At 33.9% G+C, this 16,390-nt stretch overlaps 2 protein-coding genes across 2 annotated transcripts; one reads left to right on the top strand and one right to left on the bottom strand.

Annotated features, from left to right (window-relative positions):
• The first annotated feature begins 5,823 nt into the window (after positions 1-5,823).
• On the top strand, positions 5,824-11,031 carry LOC130640933 (cilia- and flagella-associated protein 107-like). The gene is made up of 4 exons (XM_057447548.1): positions 5,824-6,209; positions 9,512-9,625; positions 9,816-10,002; positions 10,372-11,031. Exons 1-4 carry the CDS (start codon positions 6,114-6,116, stop codon positions 10,632-10,634), a joined length of 660 nt encoding a protein of 219 aa, XP_057303531.1. The 5' UTR covers positions 5,824-6,113; the 3' UTR covers positions 10,635-11,031.
• A 134-nt stretch (positions 11,032-11,165) lies between these two features.
• On the bottom strand, positions 11,166-16,310 carry LOC130640932 (sulfotransferase 1C4-like). Its single transcript, XM_057447547.1, has 3 exons — positions 15,493-16,310; positions 13,018-13,215; positions 11,166-12,525 (listed from the first exon to the last, which is right to left on the bottom strand). Coding segments are annotated over exons 1-3 (903 nt in total). The 5' UTR covers positions 15,495-16,310; the 3' UTR covers positions 11,166-11,822.
• Positions 16,311-16,390: the final 80 nt, after the last annotated feature.

Here is a 16,390-nt window from a genome sequence, read left to right as displayed (position 1 = left end):
CCCCCTCCCCCCTACTTGGTTACGCAATATGTAAACGCTTTTATATATGATTGCAGACTTCGTAAAGGGTGGCATTAAACAAATAACCTAATTTGCAAACAGTTTGAAATAGAAGCAAACTATCTTAAACTCGTGTAATGACGGGCATAGAAATCTGCAGCTTACAGCCATCAAAAGACGACTAATGATTGGCTATCTTGTTTTGTATTTGATATATCGGTATTTTGAAGCTGGACCTAAAGTGCACACGAAACACAGTATGTACTTCAAATATGTCATACATCAAAATACACTTTCTAAAGGTTAAAGCTGTAATGAGCGTGACTACCTATTTTGAAATCCTTCCTGTAGAAATACACTCGCTTATGAAATGGTCTTAGCTAGCTAGCATGTCGCCTAAATAATTTAGTTCTGATATTTTTAACAAATTAAAAGTTAGAAATGACTGTCCCTTTTTTGTAACTACTCGCATAGCACAAATTCAAGACGCGTTTTGAAAGTCAACAAGATGAGAAACCGATTGAGCATCCCTTTTGTGTCAAATGTTTTAGTTAGACACCGCAACGCATGATAGAGGACAGCAATTATAGTTGAAGGACCTGGTCATTGTCCCTGGAGCAGATCATAGTGTGAATTTCAGTACAGTTCACTAAAGGCTAGTCAAATCTTCAGACTCACCCCGCAGCCACCCTATCAAAAAAGCTCTGAATTAGAATACATTAAGCAAATAAAATTGCTGACATTAGCAAAAGTCATGTGAGCCATAGTAGAGAGGGAAAGTCCCTACTCAAATTACGACTGTTGTTTTATAGTTTGATGTCCAAGAATGTATGATAAAAAGAAATGGGTTAGATGCTTGCAAAATGTTTCGATGCATGTTCGCTACGCTGAGTATGCACCCAGATCATAAAACTCGAGACATGAGCAACAAAGCTGTTGAGTGCGCAATCATATATGTCCCAGCCAAAAATTGTGAAGAAGTGTAGGTCTAAACATTCTGATAAGTATAACTATCAAAAAGCACAGAAAGTTCAAATAAGAGAGGAGCTAGGACTTAGTTTGGCATCCTGAAAGAGTCCTGCGCTGGTGCGTTTCTGCAAATGAAGATTCCGACATTACCGAACAGCTTTCCACCAGCAGTTTTTGGGAGGTTAATAAGTTTTCGCAGTGGTCAGTTGATGAATAAGGTTTTAAGGTTATATGTATATTTCGCCGTTATATAAATGTTACAGGTTAAAATATCTTGTAATATATACAAAAATGGCCGGAGCAAAAAGAAGGCACAAATTGCCTTATCACTATAAGCCCGTTGTTAAGCAAAAAGAAAGAGAGAGTTAAAATAATACTTAATATAATAAAGCAATATTCTAACTATATATATTCCATAAAAAGATTAGTTGAATTTACAAAGGTCTATGAAGGTGAGAGTGTGCATCTAAAAATATTTACAAATGTCTATAAGATCAGTCGTTAATAATTTTGTTTTTATATTTTTCCATAGGTATGGTCCCCTATGTCTAATTGAACACGTGCAAGATTTTTAAAAAATCTTTTGCACTTGATATGACTATGATCCATTACACGGATACCGTTTTCAAGTACAAAGGCAAAATTTTTTCATTGGTCTCCTTGGTTACATGTGCTACTAGATCCTCGATCTTTTACAACATGTTCATGATTTCGATACGGATAGGTCTTTTGCTCGGATCAGTCACCTCCCAATATTACTATAAATCTTTAGCCATGTCGGTCGAATAATGATCAACTTTAACACGATCCTCTGGAACTGGCATCAAAAAGTATAGGTTTCCCTATATCTGTTGCTTGCGTACGTTTCTTCAAAAAGAGAGGATGAACATTTACTCGTATAACTCAAAGGTGAGGTACAAGTTCGGAATGGCGGAGAATGGGCTCTGGAGTCATCTCTCCAAGCATATCATGGGATTATTGCCACTCATCAACAGTTTCTTCCAGTTCTATGTCTACTATCACATGCGTCGTATACTCGAAATAATGAAAGTACCCATGCCATACGATGATGAATTTAACGTAAAGCAATTCTTTCTCAACATCAGGATTTGCTTAAGTCTGTAGTGAGTACACGACGCAGATACTACCGGTGTGTACTAGCTTTGTGGTATATGTGCTTCGTTAACCAACGGGGAGTGGTGGCCACATGTTAACGGGAATTATGCAAAGTTAATCACGCTTACAAGACAAGGTCTTATTTTTACATGGTTCCCTCGAATATGGACCTTTATGTCGGGAATCTCCACCAAAAGTTCAAAATAGACAACTCACACAGAGACGTCAAGAGAGTTTCCTGATTCAAAGATAAACCTAAATCATCGTTAATCAGGGCGGCTTACTTTGTCAACGCATATACAAAGAAAGGCAGAAAAACATGAGGATAACAGGATTACTGCAAGACTTAGTTTAATACTCGCTTATATATGGTTCAAATGGAAAGTGCAAGTGTCCAGAGAATTTTCTGTGTACCTCTAAGACAGACACAAAACAATATGGAAACCAAGATCACACAAATGTAATGTACGCGCTATAAGCACTCTTTATCTCTAGACAATTTCAGAATCGAAGGAAACAGACAAAGCAATTTACCAAATGTCTTGATAATAAAAGAGCGTCAAACAAGTGTACAAAGTGTCCTCACGGTGCAAAATATCCCGATGCAAGGACTGTGGAGGTATTTGAGTGCATGGAAATCAAAGATTTACCTGCAAAATTTGCGAGGATGGTGGTATCTGTTACTACAGTACAAGGAGTTCCATACGCAAGGAGTGTGGAGGTGCTAGTATCTGCAAAAATAGTAAGGATAGTCAACGATGTCCAATACATGACCCGGCTGAGCATACCGCCGACCGTGTTAGAACTTGTGTTAGCTGCGCTCTCCAGGGGCATAAGGAACACCGTTCTGTGTTCTGTTAAGAGTATCTCTGCTGTAATATTACAACGCTTCGAAAGCACATCGCGGATCAGTTTGTCGAAAGTATGAGCAGGGAAAATTACTGTAAAGGGTGTCATATATAGATTACAAAGAACACATAAGGTATAACAAATGGTGAATTCCCATCACTTGAGGAAGTAGCCAAAAGACTGCACTACTGCAACACTTAGCGCATGCGAGTTATAGAAAACTTGTCAAAAGCTTACCGATATATCCAATAAATCTTCATACAAATCTGTTTGCGGTATTCCTCACAAGAAAGCATATTTTTCTGACTTTTTTTGTCTTACATATGTACCCGACAACAATAGTTACAAAACCAGTAAAAGCAATATGCAGATGGCGTGCCACAAACCCTACCACATTTGCAGCAACTTTAAGGTTACTGTAAAGGAAAAAAAATTTTTTTTTAGGTTTTTTGCAAAAAATTCATGACATATAGAAAAAAAAATTATCTTTCGAATGACATATTTTATATTCCATGAAAATATTTGGAACAGCCCTTTTTTCTGGAAAAAGCTTTTTCAGGGGTGTTATATCCTTCACACCTTCGAGAAAATATGTGCAAAATGAGTTGAGCATATTTCTTGTAAACATTATGCATGATATGAAACTTCCGTATAAATATATGCATAATAATGTTTTTTAGATAGTTTACTTTTATCGCCTCCACCACCTCATGCTGCAATATCGCCGCCACTAGCGACAGCAAGCACGATAGTGAACATAATCATCACCATAGCTGTGACTATATAGACTTCTCTTCTTTATAGACTTCTCTTTGAACAGAATCTTAAGCTTTTCTGTGAGAGATTATCCCCCTACCACGGACTAGCCTTCACGGCACTTTTTCACTGTTTGTCTCTGGTTCATCATACACTCTAATGTTGATCTTGAAGTGCTTCGCGATTCCTTCCATATTTACTAGCTTCGTGCAATGTACATCGTCTTGCTGTAATTTGGTCCATACTATACAATCCATACTATACGGCAAGACATCGCCACAAACATGAATTGTCGGTTCTTTTTTCTCCCTTGGCAAAGCTGTAGATACAACAAACGTCTCTTTCTCACTAGCCCAATAATGCTCAAAATGCCAGCAGTGGCTCTCTTGGGCTTATGATCTTAATCTACACATTCTTAAACACTCTTTTCCCTTTGTAAGATCCGGGAGTCTCGTTAGTTCTTATTGAATCCAGAATTCAGTATCCTCCAGATCAATACGCTTGCTCTATAATTGCTTTGATGTCAGCAACACTTGGTTGACCCTTCAGCGCTCCAATTTGGAGTCACAGTGTGTTGCAGCTGAAACTGTAGATTACCTTAACGCTAATTTCGATGTCTGGCATGATTTCCTGCATGATAGCATCCTGAAGAGGTTGGTTCAATTTTTGTTGAAATAATAACAACCAGAAAACAATGATCGTAATTTGACTTGGCACTTCCCCTCTCTACTCAATCTACTTGCGCATGCGTAATATGAGTTATGTGAGAAATTTTTACTCACTTGTTGTATTCTACGTCACAGGTTCTGAGTGGATAGCTCCACAGGGAGGTTGGGTAAAGACAAATAAGTTTCCACTTTAAGCATTTATAAACAACCAGCTTTTTCCCCTGGGTCTTGTGGCGCCTAAGCTCTTATTACAGAGTGGCCAACAATGAATAGATTTATTAAAAAGGAAAAATATCCTGGAGGGGTGAGGTTGATGAGCAACGAGTTTGGGAAGCCCAGCAGCATAAGAAACGGAGGAACAACCAACCCAGAAATGATCCGGGAATGAAACCAGGAATGATCAACCAGTACAATTCCCACATAAATTGTGTTGATCAATTTAGCCAGATAATCTAATTCTCGTCTCTAGAGCTTGAGATAAACCTCGAAATAGTTGATTCTTGAAGAGCTCTGGGGACAAGAATGGTGCATAGTAGTACTAAATACTGTTTTTTTTTTTTTCTTTTCAATTTATTTAAAGTCGATTATTCACATATTTACAATAGTTTCCAAAAAAAAAGTAATTAAGAAAACTAATCTAAATCGACTAAATTTTTTTTATGTTTACAATTAAATAAAATCATTTTTTTTATATATATAAACAATAATAACAACAAAGTTCTATAAAGGGACCTTACATTCATCACAGTTACATTTAGATCCGTCCCACATTTTAATCATGCTTTTAAAAACTTTAAGGTTGTCACATCGTTTCAAATGTGATGGTAGGTTATTCCAAATCTTTGGTCCCAGGGCTGATAAGCTATTAGTTCCAAAAGTCGCGGTCCTTTTCCTTGAGACTACCAAATTATTTGTATTTTGTTCTCTGACTGTCCTACCGTTATCATTTAAACAAAATATATCTTTCATAAAAAGAGGGCTGCTGTTATTTATAGTTTTAGAGATTTCTATACACAATGACCGTAAGCGATTTACATTCATGTGACTCTTGCTGGAATTTTTAAGTAAATTTTCGTATGTACTTACCGTATCATTATACAGAAATCTTAATGCTCGTTTTTGTATCATTTCGACTTTAGATAAAGATTTAGAAGAAGAAAAATGCCATATAAGGGAACAATAATTGAAATTTGCGTAGATAAAACTTTGAACTAAAATATATTTTGCTTGAAAGGATAAGAAACTTCTAAATCGAAATAAGGCATTTAGTTGGGCTGATGCTTTGCGACACAAATCACTAACGTGTTTGTCAAAATTTAATTTATTGTCTATAGTCACACCTAGTAATTTCACATTATTTTCACTTTCAATAGTTTTATTTCCTATATTAAATTTTAGACCTAAATTATCTGCCTTATTCTTTGTCAGAATTATACTGTTGTCATTTGCTCTTTCGGGCCTGTATTCATATAGCACAGAGGGTTGGAATATTTAATATTAGATCCTACTTCAATTTTACTGACAGAATCTCAATTTCATTCCCCCCGCGATCATACAAGGAAGTTGCACAAGTAAAATTTTGGGTGAGCGCTCCCGCTGGGTGGATAAAAAAATCGATGCCGTAAAAACATCCTGCTTCAACAGTAGCTATGACTACGAACGGCATGTTTAAAAGTGTATCAGTTCAGTTGTTTACAAAGGAAAACAAACTCTCATTCATTCACGTGTCACCCCTGGTGTTGCACAAGGGGAAAAATGGAAGGTGACAACCTACAAGTTCCTGGATGGAGAATTGAGCAACGATTTAACAACAAAGTCTTGATTGGTAACTGGAATGAAGAAAGACGCCGAGTAAGCTTTATCTTTGCTAAATAAACTGGAAGATCAAGTATTAATTTCTTTCAAAATTTCAAGCATCCGACGACAGTCTTAAAATTAATATAATTTCGAAATTTGGGGCAAGGGGTTTGAAAGTAGCGATAAATGACTAGAACATAAAATAGTCAGTTAGGCAGATTTAGGTTTTTTGTCCACGGTGTGTATAAATAGAGCTGGCTAAGCTTCAACATGGTGATTACCTTGATAATATAAATAAGATAAGTGATTGTTGGGGAAGCCATACACACAGACCTGGAAATTTAGCAAAGAGATCCTCATCAAAAATTGCCCACACAAATTGGAATTTCTGCGGCAGCTATGAGGGTGCTAACTACTTGCTTTAAAACTGCATAAAACTTTAAAACGGCATCAATTAATCTCATTCATTTTCTACTTCTTCTATCAATTTGTCAAGCAAGCCAAATGACAATTTATTAGTATGAAGTTTTGTATCTTTTTTGTGACTGAGTCAGCAAATATAAAAGCACTGTTTCGGTTATCAGGAATAAGTTGGACAAAATTGGAATAAGTTGAGCAAGTTTAGCAATAATTGGAGTTGTAATATATAGGCGAGTTGGTACCCTCGTTGGGTGATTGACAAATACTTTTACTGAGTCATGTTCTAGCATTTTAATGCCAGTCAAACGAAGGCTTTATCAGGACCAAAAATAATGCCATGCAGTTAATCGCATGTCTTAACTACAGGGTGTCCACTCTGTCAGGATTGTCTATTGCGTTTTTTCTTCTTCCTTGAACATTCAGCCAGTTCATCAGCTATTACGACGAAAAGTTGGGAGAAAAATTTGAAAATGTTAGATTTTTTAAATGAAAATTGTCAGGAAAATGTCAGGAATATCATAAAAATTGAGGTCAACTTTTGAGTGGACATTTTGATCTAATTCCACAATATATCCATGTGTGTGTTTTTTTTTACTTGACTGAGCAAGAAAGTTGGGGGACGTTTAAACTTGTGAACCCTAAACATAAGAACAAAGCATCTGGGCTATGATGTGTTGAAATGTTTAATGAAATAAAATATTATTTGCTGATTTTCAGTGTTTTGTTTAATTGTTTTAAAAGCCTGTTATTGTTTCAGAATCAAATTTAACCAATGGAAAAAAGTGCCCAGGCAAAAAACTGCTAAGACAAACAAAATTTACCTCAGGATTTGGGATGAAATTAATTGTTGGTGACTGCTTTATGCTTGTGAGATGAGATACTACGAAGTATATCATAATGTAATTCTTTAAAAACGTAAAAAATGGTGCAACCAAATGAAAAGTCAGTTTCATGTGTCATGCCTGTCTATTTTATGTATATACCACTTGATTTTGTGTTGAGGACATGTTCAAAAAACATAGGCAGGATTTTGGCTAATTTTGAACATTGGTATACAGTGTTATATTTTTATCTCTGTAGCTGATTTGGTATTTCCTATAAAAATTTTGTATACATATTTGAAAAATAGAATAACAAAATTTTGTAACAGTGAAGTTTCCATCCTTGTAGTTTGTGTACACTATGAGATGTAGCTGTACAAACTCAAACAAGAGAAGTAGTAAAAAAGTAACAAGTGTATTTTTTTAAAAATGATAAAAAGCTTTATAAATAATTGAAAATTTATTTTATGACTTAAAACTTGGTACAGGCATAGTTTTGATAAATACGATCACAATTTCTCAGTTATTTTTTATGAAGCAAGCAAAATGTTAAATCTGTAACAGAAAACATAAAATATTAGGTTTTTATCTTAAGATTGCGATTGTTTATTTTTTCATCTTAAACGTAAATCAATAAATAACAAAAGTTTCAACATTATGCTGATGATAGATAGATGTGCATATTTTACATGGCTAGCCTCACAAATATCGAGGGATATACCCTGTCTATTATTTCCAGGAGGGGCCATGGCTTAGATGGAGAGTCCTAGAGTATTTAATGCTCATTTTGAGCGACGCAGACCCAATTAGGGCCCGCGCTCTACTAGACAACTCCCGGCAACATCCAATGGCCCACACAGTGTGCCATCTTCCCAATTTCCCTCACATGGCTTGGGTTAACCCGGGGCTATGGTAACATTCACTTGCCCATGTTGAGTGCTACAACATGGAATAAAAATTATTCAGTTTTAAACACCAAAAAGTGATAAATATGTAACTAAAATAAAGCAATTGTTCTATACCCTACGTTAAATATATGTTACTTTATTGATCAATAATTTAATGAAGAAATGGTTCTAGAAAATCATCCTTTTAAGAAATTACCTGGGTAAGCTTTAAATAAGGTTTCTAAGAATAAATATTTGTGATAAACCTGTAACATTATGTGTACTTGATAAAAATGTAACCTTGATTGCATTCACGCTACTTATTTATCTGTATATTGATACAGAAAAAAACTTAGGAAAAATCTTTCTTACTAAGTTGCTGAACCTAAAAGACAATCCTGGGTGTTTATGGCCTTTATCATTTGCAAACTTGTGTGATAAAAGTCTACTTATATATCTATAAAAAATGTTCTATGTGTATCCTTATATGAGATATGCTTATGAAATTATTAATATATATTTCTTATGCATTAGTAGTGTTACTCGTTTATCCCAATACAATCTTCTAGTTTTCCTCTGATTTAAAAAAAAAAATTGACAGCTCAAGTGATAGAATTAAAATATGTTTTTACCTTCAATGACAAAAATTAGTTTATTAAAAATCCAAAAAAAATTTACCCTGCATGTTACGTTTTTATCCCTAATTTGAATAAAATTCACATAAAATAATTATTACAATGTAGTTTTCCCATAAATTACGAGTAATTATTAGATTATAACTACATAATTTGAGTCCAAAAAGTAACACACTCATAATATTGCCCTTGTTACTTTGTTATCACATATCTTTGCAGGAATAGTATTACTTTTCTTGTCTGATGCTATTTTTAGCTTCGAATAGGATCAAAGTGAGCAGTTTTGGATGTTATAGTGCTACAAATCATCTCAAAAAAAACAAAAGAGATATCTAAGAAACAAAATTACTTTTTTGTCAATTTCTTGCGTAGCTTAGATTTTGGAAGAAAAAAATAGTACATCAGATTTGTTACATGATTATCATTTTTTATACAAAGTTTTAGGAAATCAAGTAAATAATTTTTAAGTTATAGCTGAAAGATCGAATTTGGCATTTTTTTAAATGTTCACATCCTATGTTTTTTGAACATGTCCTTGACCTTGTTGACCACTCCATCGTTAATTTTTATTTCTTTAACCTAATTCTGTCTAGTTTCAAAGAGGCAATCATCCATTTGGGAATAGCACACACAGAATTGATTTTTCAAAGTATGGAAATTATATACCAGATATGAAAACAAGAAGAGAAGCGTCAATGCGAAATGAGGTAAAGAGACTTCTGTTTGTTGAGTGCGTCAAAAAACAATATCTATGCGTTTTATTTTTTCTATATTTAAAACTTGCGCATGCTGCAGTTTTCTATTTGCTGTTTTGTGGTTACTGTTTCCGTGCGAGGAATCATGCTTTTTTATATGAATTGTTCTATATTAAACCACACTAGATCGCTTTTGTTTTAGGGTTTAGCCAAAAAGTTTATCTTTTCACATCACAATGCAAATAATTATTATTCAAACAATCTAATATCATGGTATGATCAACATATGAACCAAAGAGAATTACGTGAATCTACTTTACCAAAATTGAGAAAGTGGGACGGTAAAGCAATGTCGTGGGTGCCAGAGAAAACAGATCAACCCTTACAAGGTTTTTGTTGCATTCTTGTTGCTATAAGTACAAACACATTTCTACTCATTACAGACGTGTGTCTTGGATCCAGACTGATTATTTTGACATTTATAAGGATAATGTATCTTAAGAAAAGAAATATTTGCGTGAATAGATTTTCGCGAATTTCGCCCTAATTCGCGAAAATAAATACCCTTAAAATTTAGCGGAAGTTCCTGATTCGCAAAATTTCTTTCGTGAAATAGATTGAAAATGCCCATCCGCGAAAATTAATTCTGCGAGATTTAACATTTTCCTAAATAATTTGTCTGGAATCATTTTGATCACAATAAAATAGCTTCCTGACCTACTTTTGGAAATAAAAAGATTTGTATGTTTGTATTACAGGTCGGCCGACGTTGTTTGGTCTACATGAGAAAATGAAAGAAAAATGGCGGCGAGAAGAAGAACAAGAATGCTTAAGCGACTTTACTTCAACATATAAACAATCTTTTAACGAGCATCCTAAATCAGCAATGGTGTTTCAGCATTATGCTGCTATGAAACCTTTATCGAGTCATTTTCACTCGCATAAAATTAACAAAGATTTACCACTCAGAAATTTCCATGTAAACATTGCACCAGAATTTCCACCGATTTGTTCGGAGTAATAAATGCACTTTTTTTATTTTTTTTTAATATATTTTTTTATATTTATAAATTTTGTGATTTGAATAATTTTTTACCTATTTTTTGAATTTTCAGAAATAGATTATGTATAATTAAGGAACCAAATTTTTTTATAGCTGTATTCTCTCTTAAAATAAGAGAAAAAAGGTAACTTCTTGACTCATCTTTTTGGGGAAAGTTTAATTTTTGGACCTATTGCAAAGCAAAATCCAAAGCTAAGCATTTATTTTCATGCTTGTACGAGTTACATAACGAATATAATAATACTAAAGTTTGAGACCTTTATGTGATTTCACATTTTTTGATCGTGTAAATTTTGAAAGAAATTTTGGGTTTAATATATTTGATATTTTTTTAAAACAGATAGAATAATATAAATAATTAATTTATTTATGTTTACTCGCATAGAGATATGCTAAAGCTTTGAATCGTCTCAATATTGCTATGTGTATATTCAGCTTTCAAATATATAAAAGAGACCGTCATTGCAAGAAATAGATGTATAATGGACATGATTTATATAAATTTTATTACAGAAAGTGATATAGGTTTTTTTTTATCACACTGCTTCTAATTATTGTGATACAAAGACGGCGAAGGTATTTCAGTTTTACATGATAGTAAAGAAAACTGCGTTAACAATATATTTTATTTTTTGTCTAAATTCCTACTTTTTTTTATAAAACATTTATTTTCCGTAAAGGTTGAGACGACCATAAAAAAACAGAGCTTGGCAATCTCGTTCCTAAGTCCCTTTTTTTGCTTCCTGACATGTGACAAGTGGTTTGCGTAAAATAAGTCTCTTTATTCTAGAATAAATTTTGGAATTGTGGTTGTAAAAAAAGACATTTTGGGGCAACGAGTTCGTAAAATTAGTATACCAGTCTAAAAATCTTCCAAACTTTTTTCAAGCAAAGTGCATGCATTGTCTCGTTACCGTCACATATACCATATAACTATTGTAAAAGCAAATGCTCCTTATTGTTCTTTTACGTTTTTTCCGTTGTCAGCATAACTCTAGAGCAACAAAAAAGCATCAAGCATCAAATTTTTTATTTCCAGTTCTTTCCATGTGAACATAGTGATATAATATTGTCTTTATCACTATTAGCTTGGTCTAATACTATCGATATGTTGATCTGAATACTATCGATATTTTGATCTACGAGTCATCTGCGGTCGTCATTGCTAATTGGTAATTTATAACCTCTCCATGCTTTCACTAAGGAAGTGTCATTAAATTCTCTGTTAAACTTCTCCTTTAATCTTGTGATTTGTTCTTTCGAAAAATACACTCTATAATCGCCGATACATCCTCTACGAAAGAATGAATACCCGTTAATCCGATTCGGATTGGACTGCACCATAATATTTTCTTTCGCTTTCATACAAGAAAATGAACTTTCTTTGATGATTTTGCTCATAGTAAATTCATCGTTCGCACTGCGTTGATAAACTCCTCCTAGGTAATCACCAATTTGCTTTATAACTGTTCGAGGATATGTGACCAGGTCTTCGTAAGTTATCCATAAATCATACTGGTTTGTTTTCCTTTGAAGCCAGCCTTTATGATGCTGAAAATAATCATTATAGTCTGTTTGACCATGCAGAAAATACGTGAAGAAGTCGTTAAATGCACCAGAGAATTCATTTGTTGTTCGTATTTCTTCAAATAACGAAACTGCTGTGTCAAAAGGATTTCGGGAAATATAGATGCATTTCGATCTTGGATGGATTGGTGTTTTCTCGTATGGCAAATGTGAACGCAGGATACGAGGATGAGACGCCATTTCTGCTAGCTGCACAAAATATTTTCCGAATTTGTGTTCCACATGGCGTCCTATTCCAATTTCTGGGATATCTTCCCATAACCTACAACAACAAAATGTATCTGTGACAACAATTCTCTTAATCTCTCATTGAGATTTGCTTAAATCATTTCACTATTAAAATCCATATTTAAATCTGATTTGTTGATTTTAGGTATTACTCGATGCAGTACGAGAAAATCTAATAATTATTTTCTTCATTTTAATTTTTACTTCACATTTGAACTTTACTTGACTAAAAGTTGCTATGAGAACTTTCTTAGTAAAGAAAACGATAATAGATACATTTCAATTTGCAGGTAAATCACTTAAATAGTCCACAATGCAAAGATTTTGCCTTTATTCATATGGCAATGTTGTTGTAAAATTGCGCATACAGTTGCTGCTCAATAAGTGAAACTTTCAAGGGACCGAAAAAAGGGTTTCACTTAGCAATGCTTCACTTATCTGGGATTTCACATATCGAGCAGCGGCGGCAGATCATCAAGATACCTCCGTGGTCAGATTTTATGTAATAAAATATATGAAGGCATACCTTTCAGTGAAAGTGATTGCTTCCCCTTCATTCTTAAGCAGATAAAGTATGTAAGCCACCCACGTGGTACCAGATCTCGGATAGCCGACAATAGTTGTGTCTGTTTCCGTTGGTTGATATGACATTGCGTTTTCCAAAAAATCCGCTGGAAGAAATTTTCGCAGAATAACATCTTGTTGTATTTGGTATCTGTGCGTCCTGCAATACAAAATAAGAACTTAACCATGGCAGCAAAAGTTAGTACTAAAAATAGGTTTTTTATTATGAGAGTTGTAATGGATATTGTCACACAATATGGGAGAGAGTTTTGCAGAGGATGTATTTTTAATCAATCCAAGGGGTTAAAATCTGACAATGTTCTGGAGCGTCAGCTGCATGGGGCCTCATACAATACTAAATATTAACTCTCGTGACACCCCCCCCCCCCCCTTTCTCCCTTCTGCTATGCCTCTGTACAATGCATCCTCTGTTTAACAAAGATAGATCTCCATACGAAAGGGAATATTAATGAATTTGGTTCAAATAGATTTTATGCTAAATAGCGAACAAATCCGAGCAGATAATCCTTTTTCTAAAAACGACACTTGGTGAATAACTGTCATCATCATTCAAGTGTCATTTGTGTGTGGTTGATGTTTTATCATTTTTTCTTATCAAATCATACTTTTAATCGCCAATTAGTTGGAAGAGACAGCTAATAAACAATATAGCATCGACTTATAGATAGACAAAACAAACATATTAAAACTGAATTTTTATGTTTACTTCTCCAAATTTTTTTTTTAGTACTTTAGTTTTATTCATAGTAATAACTGCAAAAAGGTGGATTTCGTCTGAAGAACGAGTTGGAACAGATTGGAACGGATTACAATCTAGAATCTATTTGTTTAATAAAATTTTCCGTTTTGATCCTGAAAGTTGAAATCATTTTTAAAAAAGGGTAAAAAAGAATAATTAACAGAGAGTCAATCAAATTTAAGTATTTTTCTTGTTCCGTTCCGATCAGTTTTGCTTTTAAGTGGAAATCCACCTAAAGCGGCTACACTACAAAAAATTTGGGAGGGGTTAAATTCACCCTTTTTTGTTCGTGAGTTTTTTTGAGAACTGATGAAAAACAGATTGAAAAAGCAGGGGAAGCCATTTCCTGGCAATCGTTAGAAATCAAGATTCCAAATGTTTCCCTTCGTGGCAATCATGTAGATATATTTTTTTCTTCTTCAATAAATCTCAACATAGACTTGTCTCTGATGTGACGCTGAACAAGTTAAAGGCTTTATCTTAGTTTAACTGTATAACCTTTTTTTATTCTAAAGAACATTTTCGACGATTTTAGTTTTTATGTTCTGAAATATATGATGGCGTCATCGCAAGCTGGATGATGTCATCTTAATTTTTAGTCCCTATTGCATCCTAATGACGTAACAAGTTCTGTGACGATAACATGACTTAGAGAGAGGGTGTGGGAGAAAGAAGGGCGGCATTTCAACCCCCTTTCTTTGACTTTCCATGTTGTATGTTTATGTATCTATCTAACATAAATCAGCCACAGGGGTATTCGTAGAGGCTACGTGCTCGACTTAAGACCGCAATAAAAGAATATCATGAAAATCAAATGTTAATTGACTGAAATTACCTGAAAGAAGTTAATAACAATACGCTTTGAATTCACTCCGGTGAGAAGACGGGATACTTTGATATGATATCAAATCCATTGTAAATTTTAATTCGTATGTTCAAAATTAAATTTAAAAGCTAATCGATTATAGATTATTTTATTCCCTGTTAATAGTTGTTGTGATGTTTTCATCAAACTAATCAAAGAAATATTAAACGTTTTGTTTTCATCAGGAGACTCGTCCGTACGTGCACAAGCATCACAAATGCTTGGAATCACAGTCTTTTTAGCTTAAAACAATACTCCAATTCCTAGTATATCAAAACATGATTAAACTAGTGACCATTACACTTGTCTATTTCACAACAAAAGACATCGCTACCTCACGACCTTAGTGGTTTCACATTGACGTGTCGAGGTAGGGCCTAATTGTCACCAGAGTTAGAATTCTTCATTGCGTTTATAGCTGAGTTTCGCCACAGAAAAACAAGCAATTCATAACAAGGTTTTTTGACTGCACGTTTTTATAACGCTATCTAGCGATGTATAAGGGCGGGGCCGGTAAACCCAGATTCCTAAGTGGAATGTTGTTTTTGATTATGCATCTACTGGAGCATGGCACGAACTAGACTAAAGTTAACATAAACTGTTTTTTTCAATGCTTGAAGTATTTTTATACGAGAAACTTCTGAAAAATCTGTCTATTCAGACTTGGTAAGAAAAGAAAAAGGCAAGCATGGCTTCAACACTATGTAATATTAGGACGCTAAGTATGTATAACAAAAATATACAACAAACTAATACAAAAACAAACAAACAACAAAGCAAATAAATACACAAACAGAAATCTCCAAACTCACATTTTTACACATTCTTTTGCTCATAAACTAAACTGTAGAAATTCTGCGAGTTTGAAAATCTCATCAAAGAGGTCTTTTTAGACTTTTAGATTCACCTCTATCACCAGCCTTCTGTCCAAAATTTAAGATTACAAAAAAATTTTTATAATGCTAACATGAACAAATCTATTACGCTATAGGCTTGCACTTCCCCGCAGAAGTTACGTAAAGCGACATGAATTAGCTTCTAACGCAAAAATTGCTGATCGGCTCATATTAACTTTATAAGAAAATAAAAAAATGATCACACTGTATAAATGAAAGTATATCTTGTCTATTGTCTCAAAAATTTTCAATTAGTACCAATCTATTAGCTTCTAATAACAAACAGTTCTTTTGCTCGAGAAGTAACCCGACGAAGGAGCGCATCACATAACGAAAGAAATAGTGTTTAGTGTTACCTTAGTAATTAAAAAAAATTTTCATCTTTATAAATGGTGTCCATCTCAAGCTTTAAAATAAATACTGAATAAACATATACTTAGTAATTAATATCATATTATATTAAATATTTCTTTATTAGCTAAAATTATATACGATCATAATGGTTTCTGTTTCGTGTTACAATAAAAAATCTTTGATGACGGAAATATTAAAAAAAAATCCAGTTTTTTGCTATAATCTGTACTATATTGAATTGAATCTATATTAAAATGCCCGTATACGTCTGTCCGTCCGTCCGTCTGTCTGTCACGCGAAATTGTAGCTTAGCTGCGACGGGCGAACCCCCCGTGGATTTTTCCACGGGCTAACGACTAGTATTTTATATTTCTTTTATGTAGCTAAGTAAAGTTTATCAAGTATTGACTGGAGAATGGAGTCCCAAGTTTCACTTATGCTAAGTGATTTTCATTTTACA

The sequence above is a fragment of the Hydractinia symbiolongicarpus genome, chromosome 4 (genome assembly GCF_029227915.1).
Source record: "Hydractinia symbiolongicarpus strain clone_291-10 chromosome 4, HSymV2.1, whole genome shotgun sequence".
Taxonomy (NCBI): domain Eukaryota; kingdom Metazoa; phylum Cnidaria; class Hydrozoa; order Anthoathecata; family Hydractiniidae; genus Hydractinia; species Hydractinia symbiolongicarpus.
This window is presented reverse-complemented; position numbering and strand designations above follow the sequence as displayed.

What these genes read in the sequence shown, in the direction of transcription:
- LOC130640933 (XM_057447548.1), top strand. Translation starts at nt 6,114, where the DNA reads ATGGAAGGTGACAACCTACAAGTTCCTGGATGGAGAATTGAGCAACGA. An exon ending in GGAATGAAGAAAGACGCCGA is followed by an intron (nt 6,210 to 9,511) that starts GTAAGCTTTATC and finishes AATTCTGTCTAG; the next exon opens with TTTCAAAGAGGCAATCATCC. An exon ending in AACAGATCAACCCTTACAAG is followed by an intron (nt 10,003 to 10,371) that starts GTTTTTGTTGCA and finishes TTTGTATTACAG; the next exon opens with GTCGGCCGACGTTGTTTGGT.
- LOC130640932 (XM_057447547.1), bottom strand. An exon ending in GCAATCACTTTCACTGAAAG is followed by an intron (nt 12,526 to 13,017) that starts GTATGCCTTCAT and finishes TTGTTGTTGTAG; the next exon opens with GTTATGGGAAGATATCCCAG.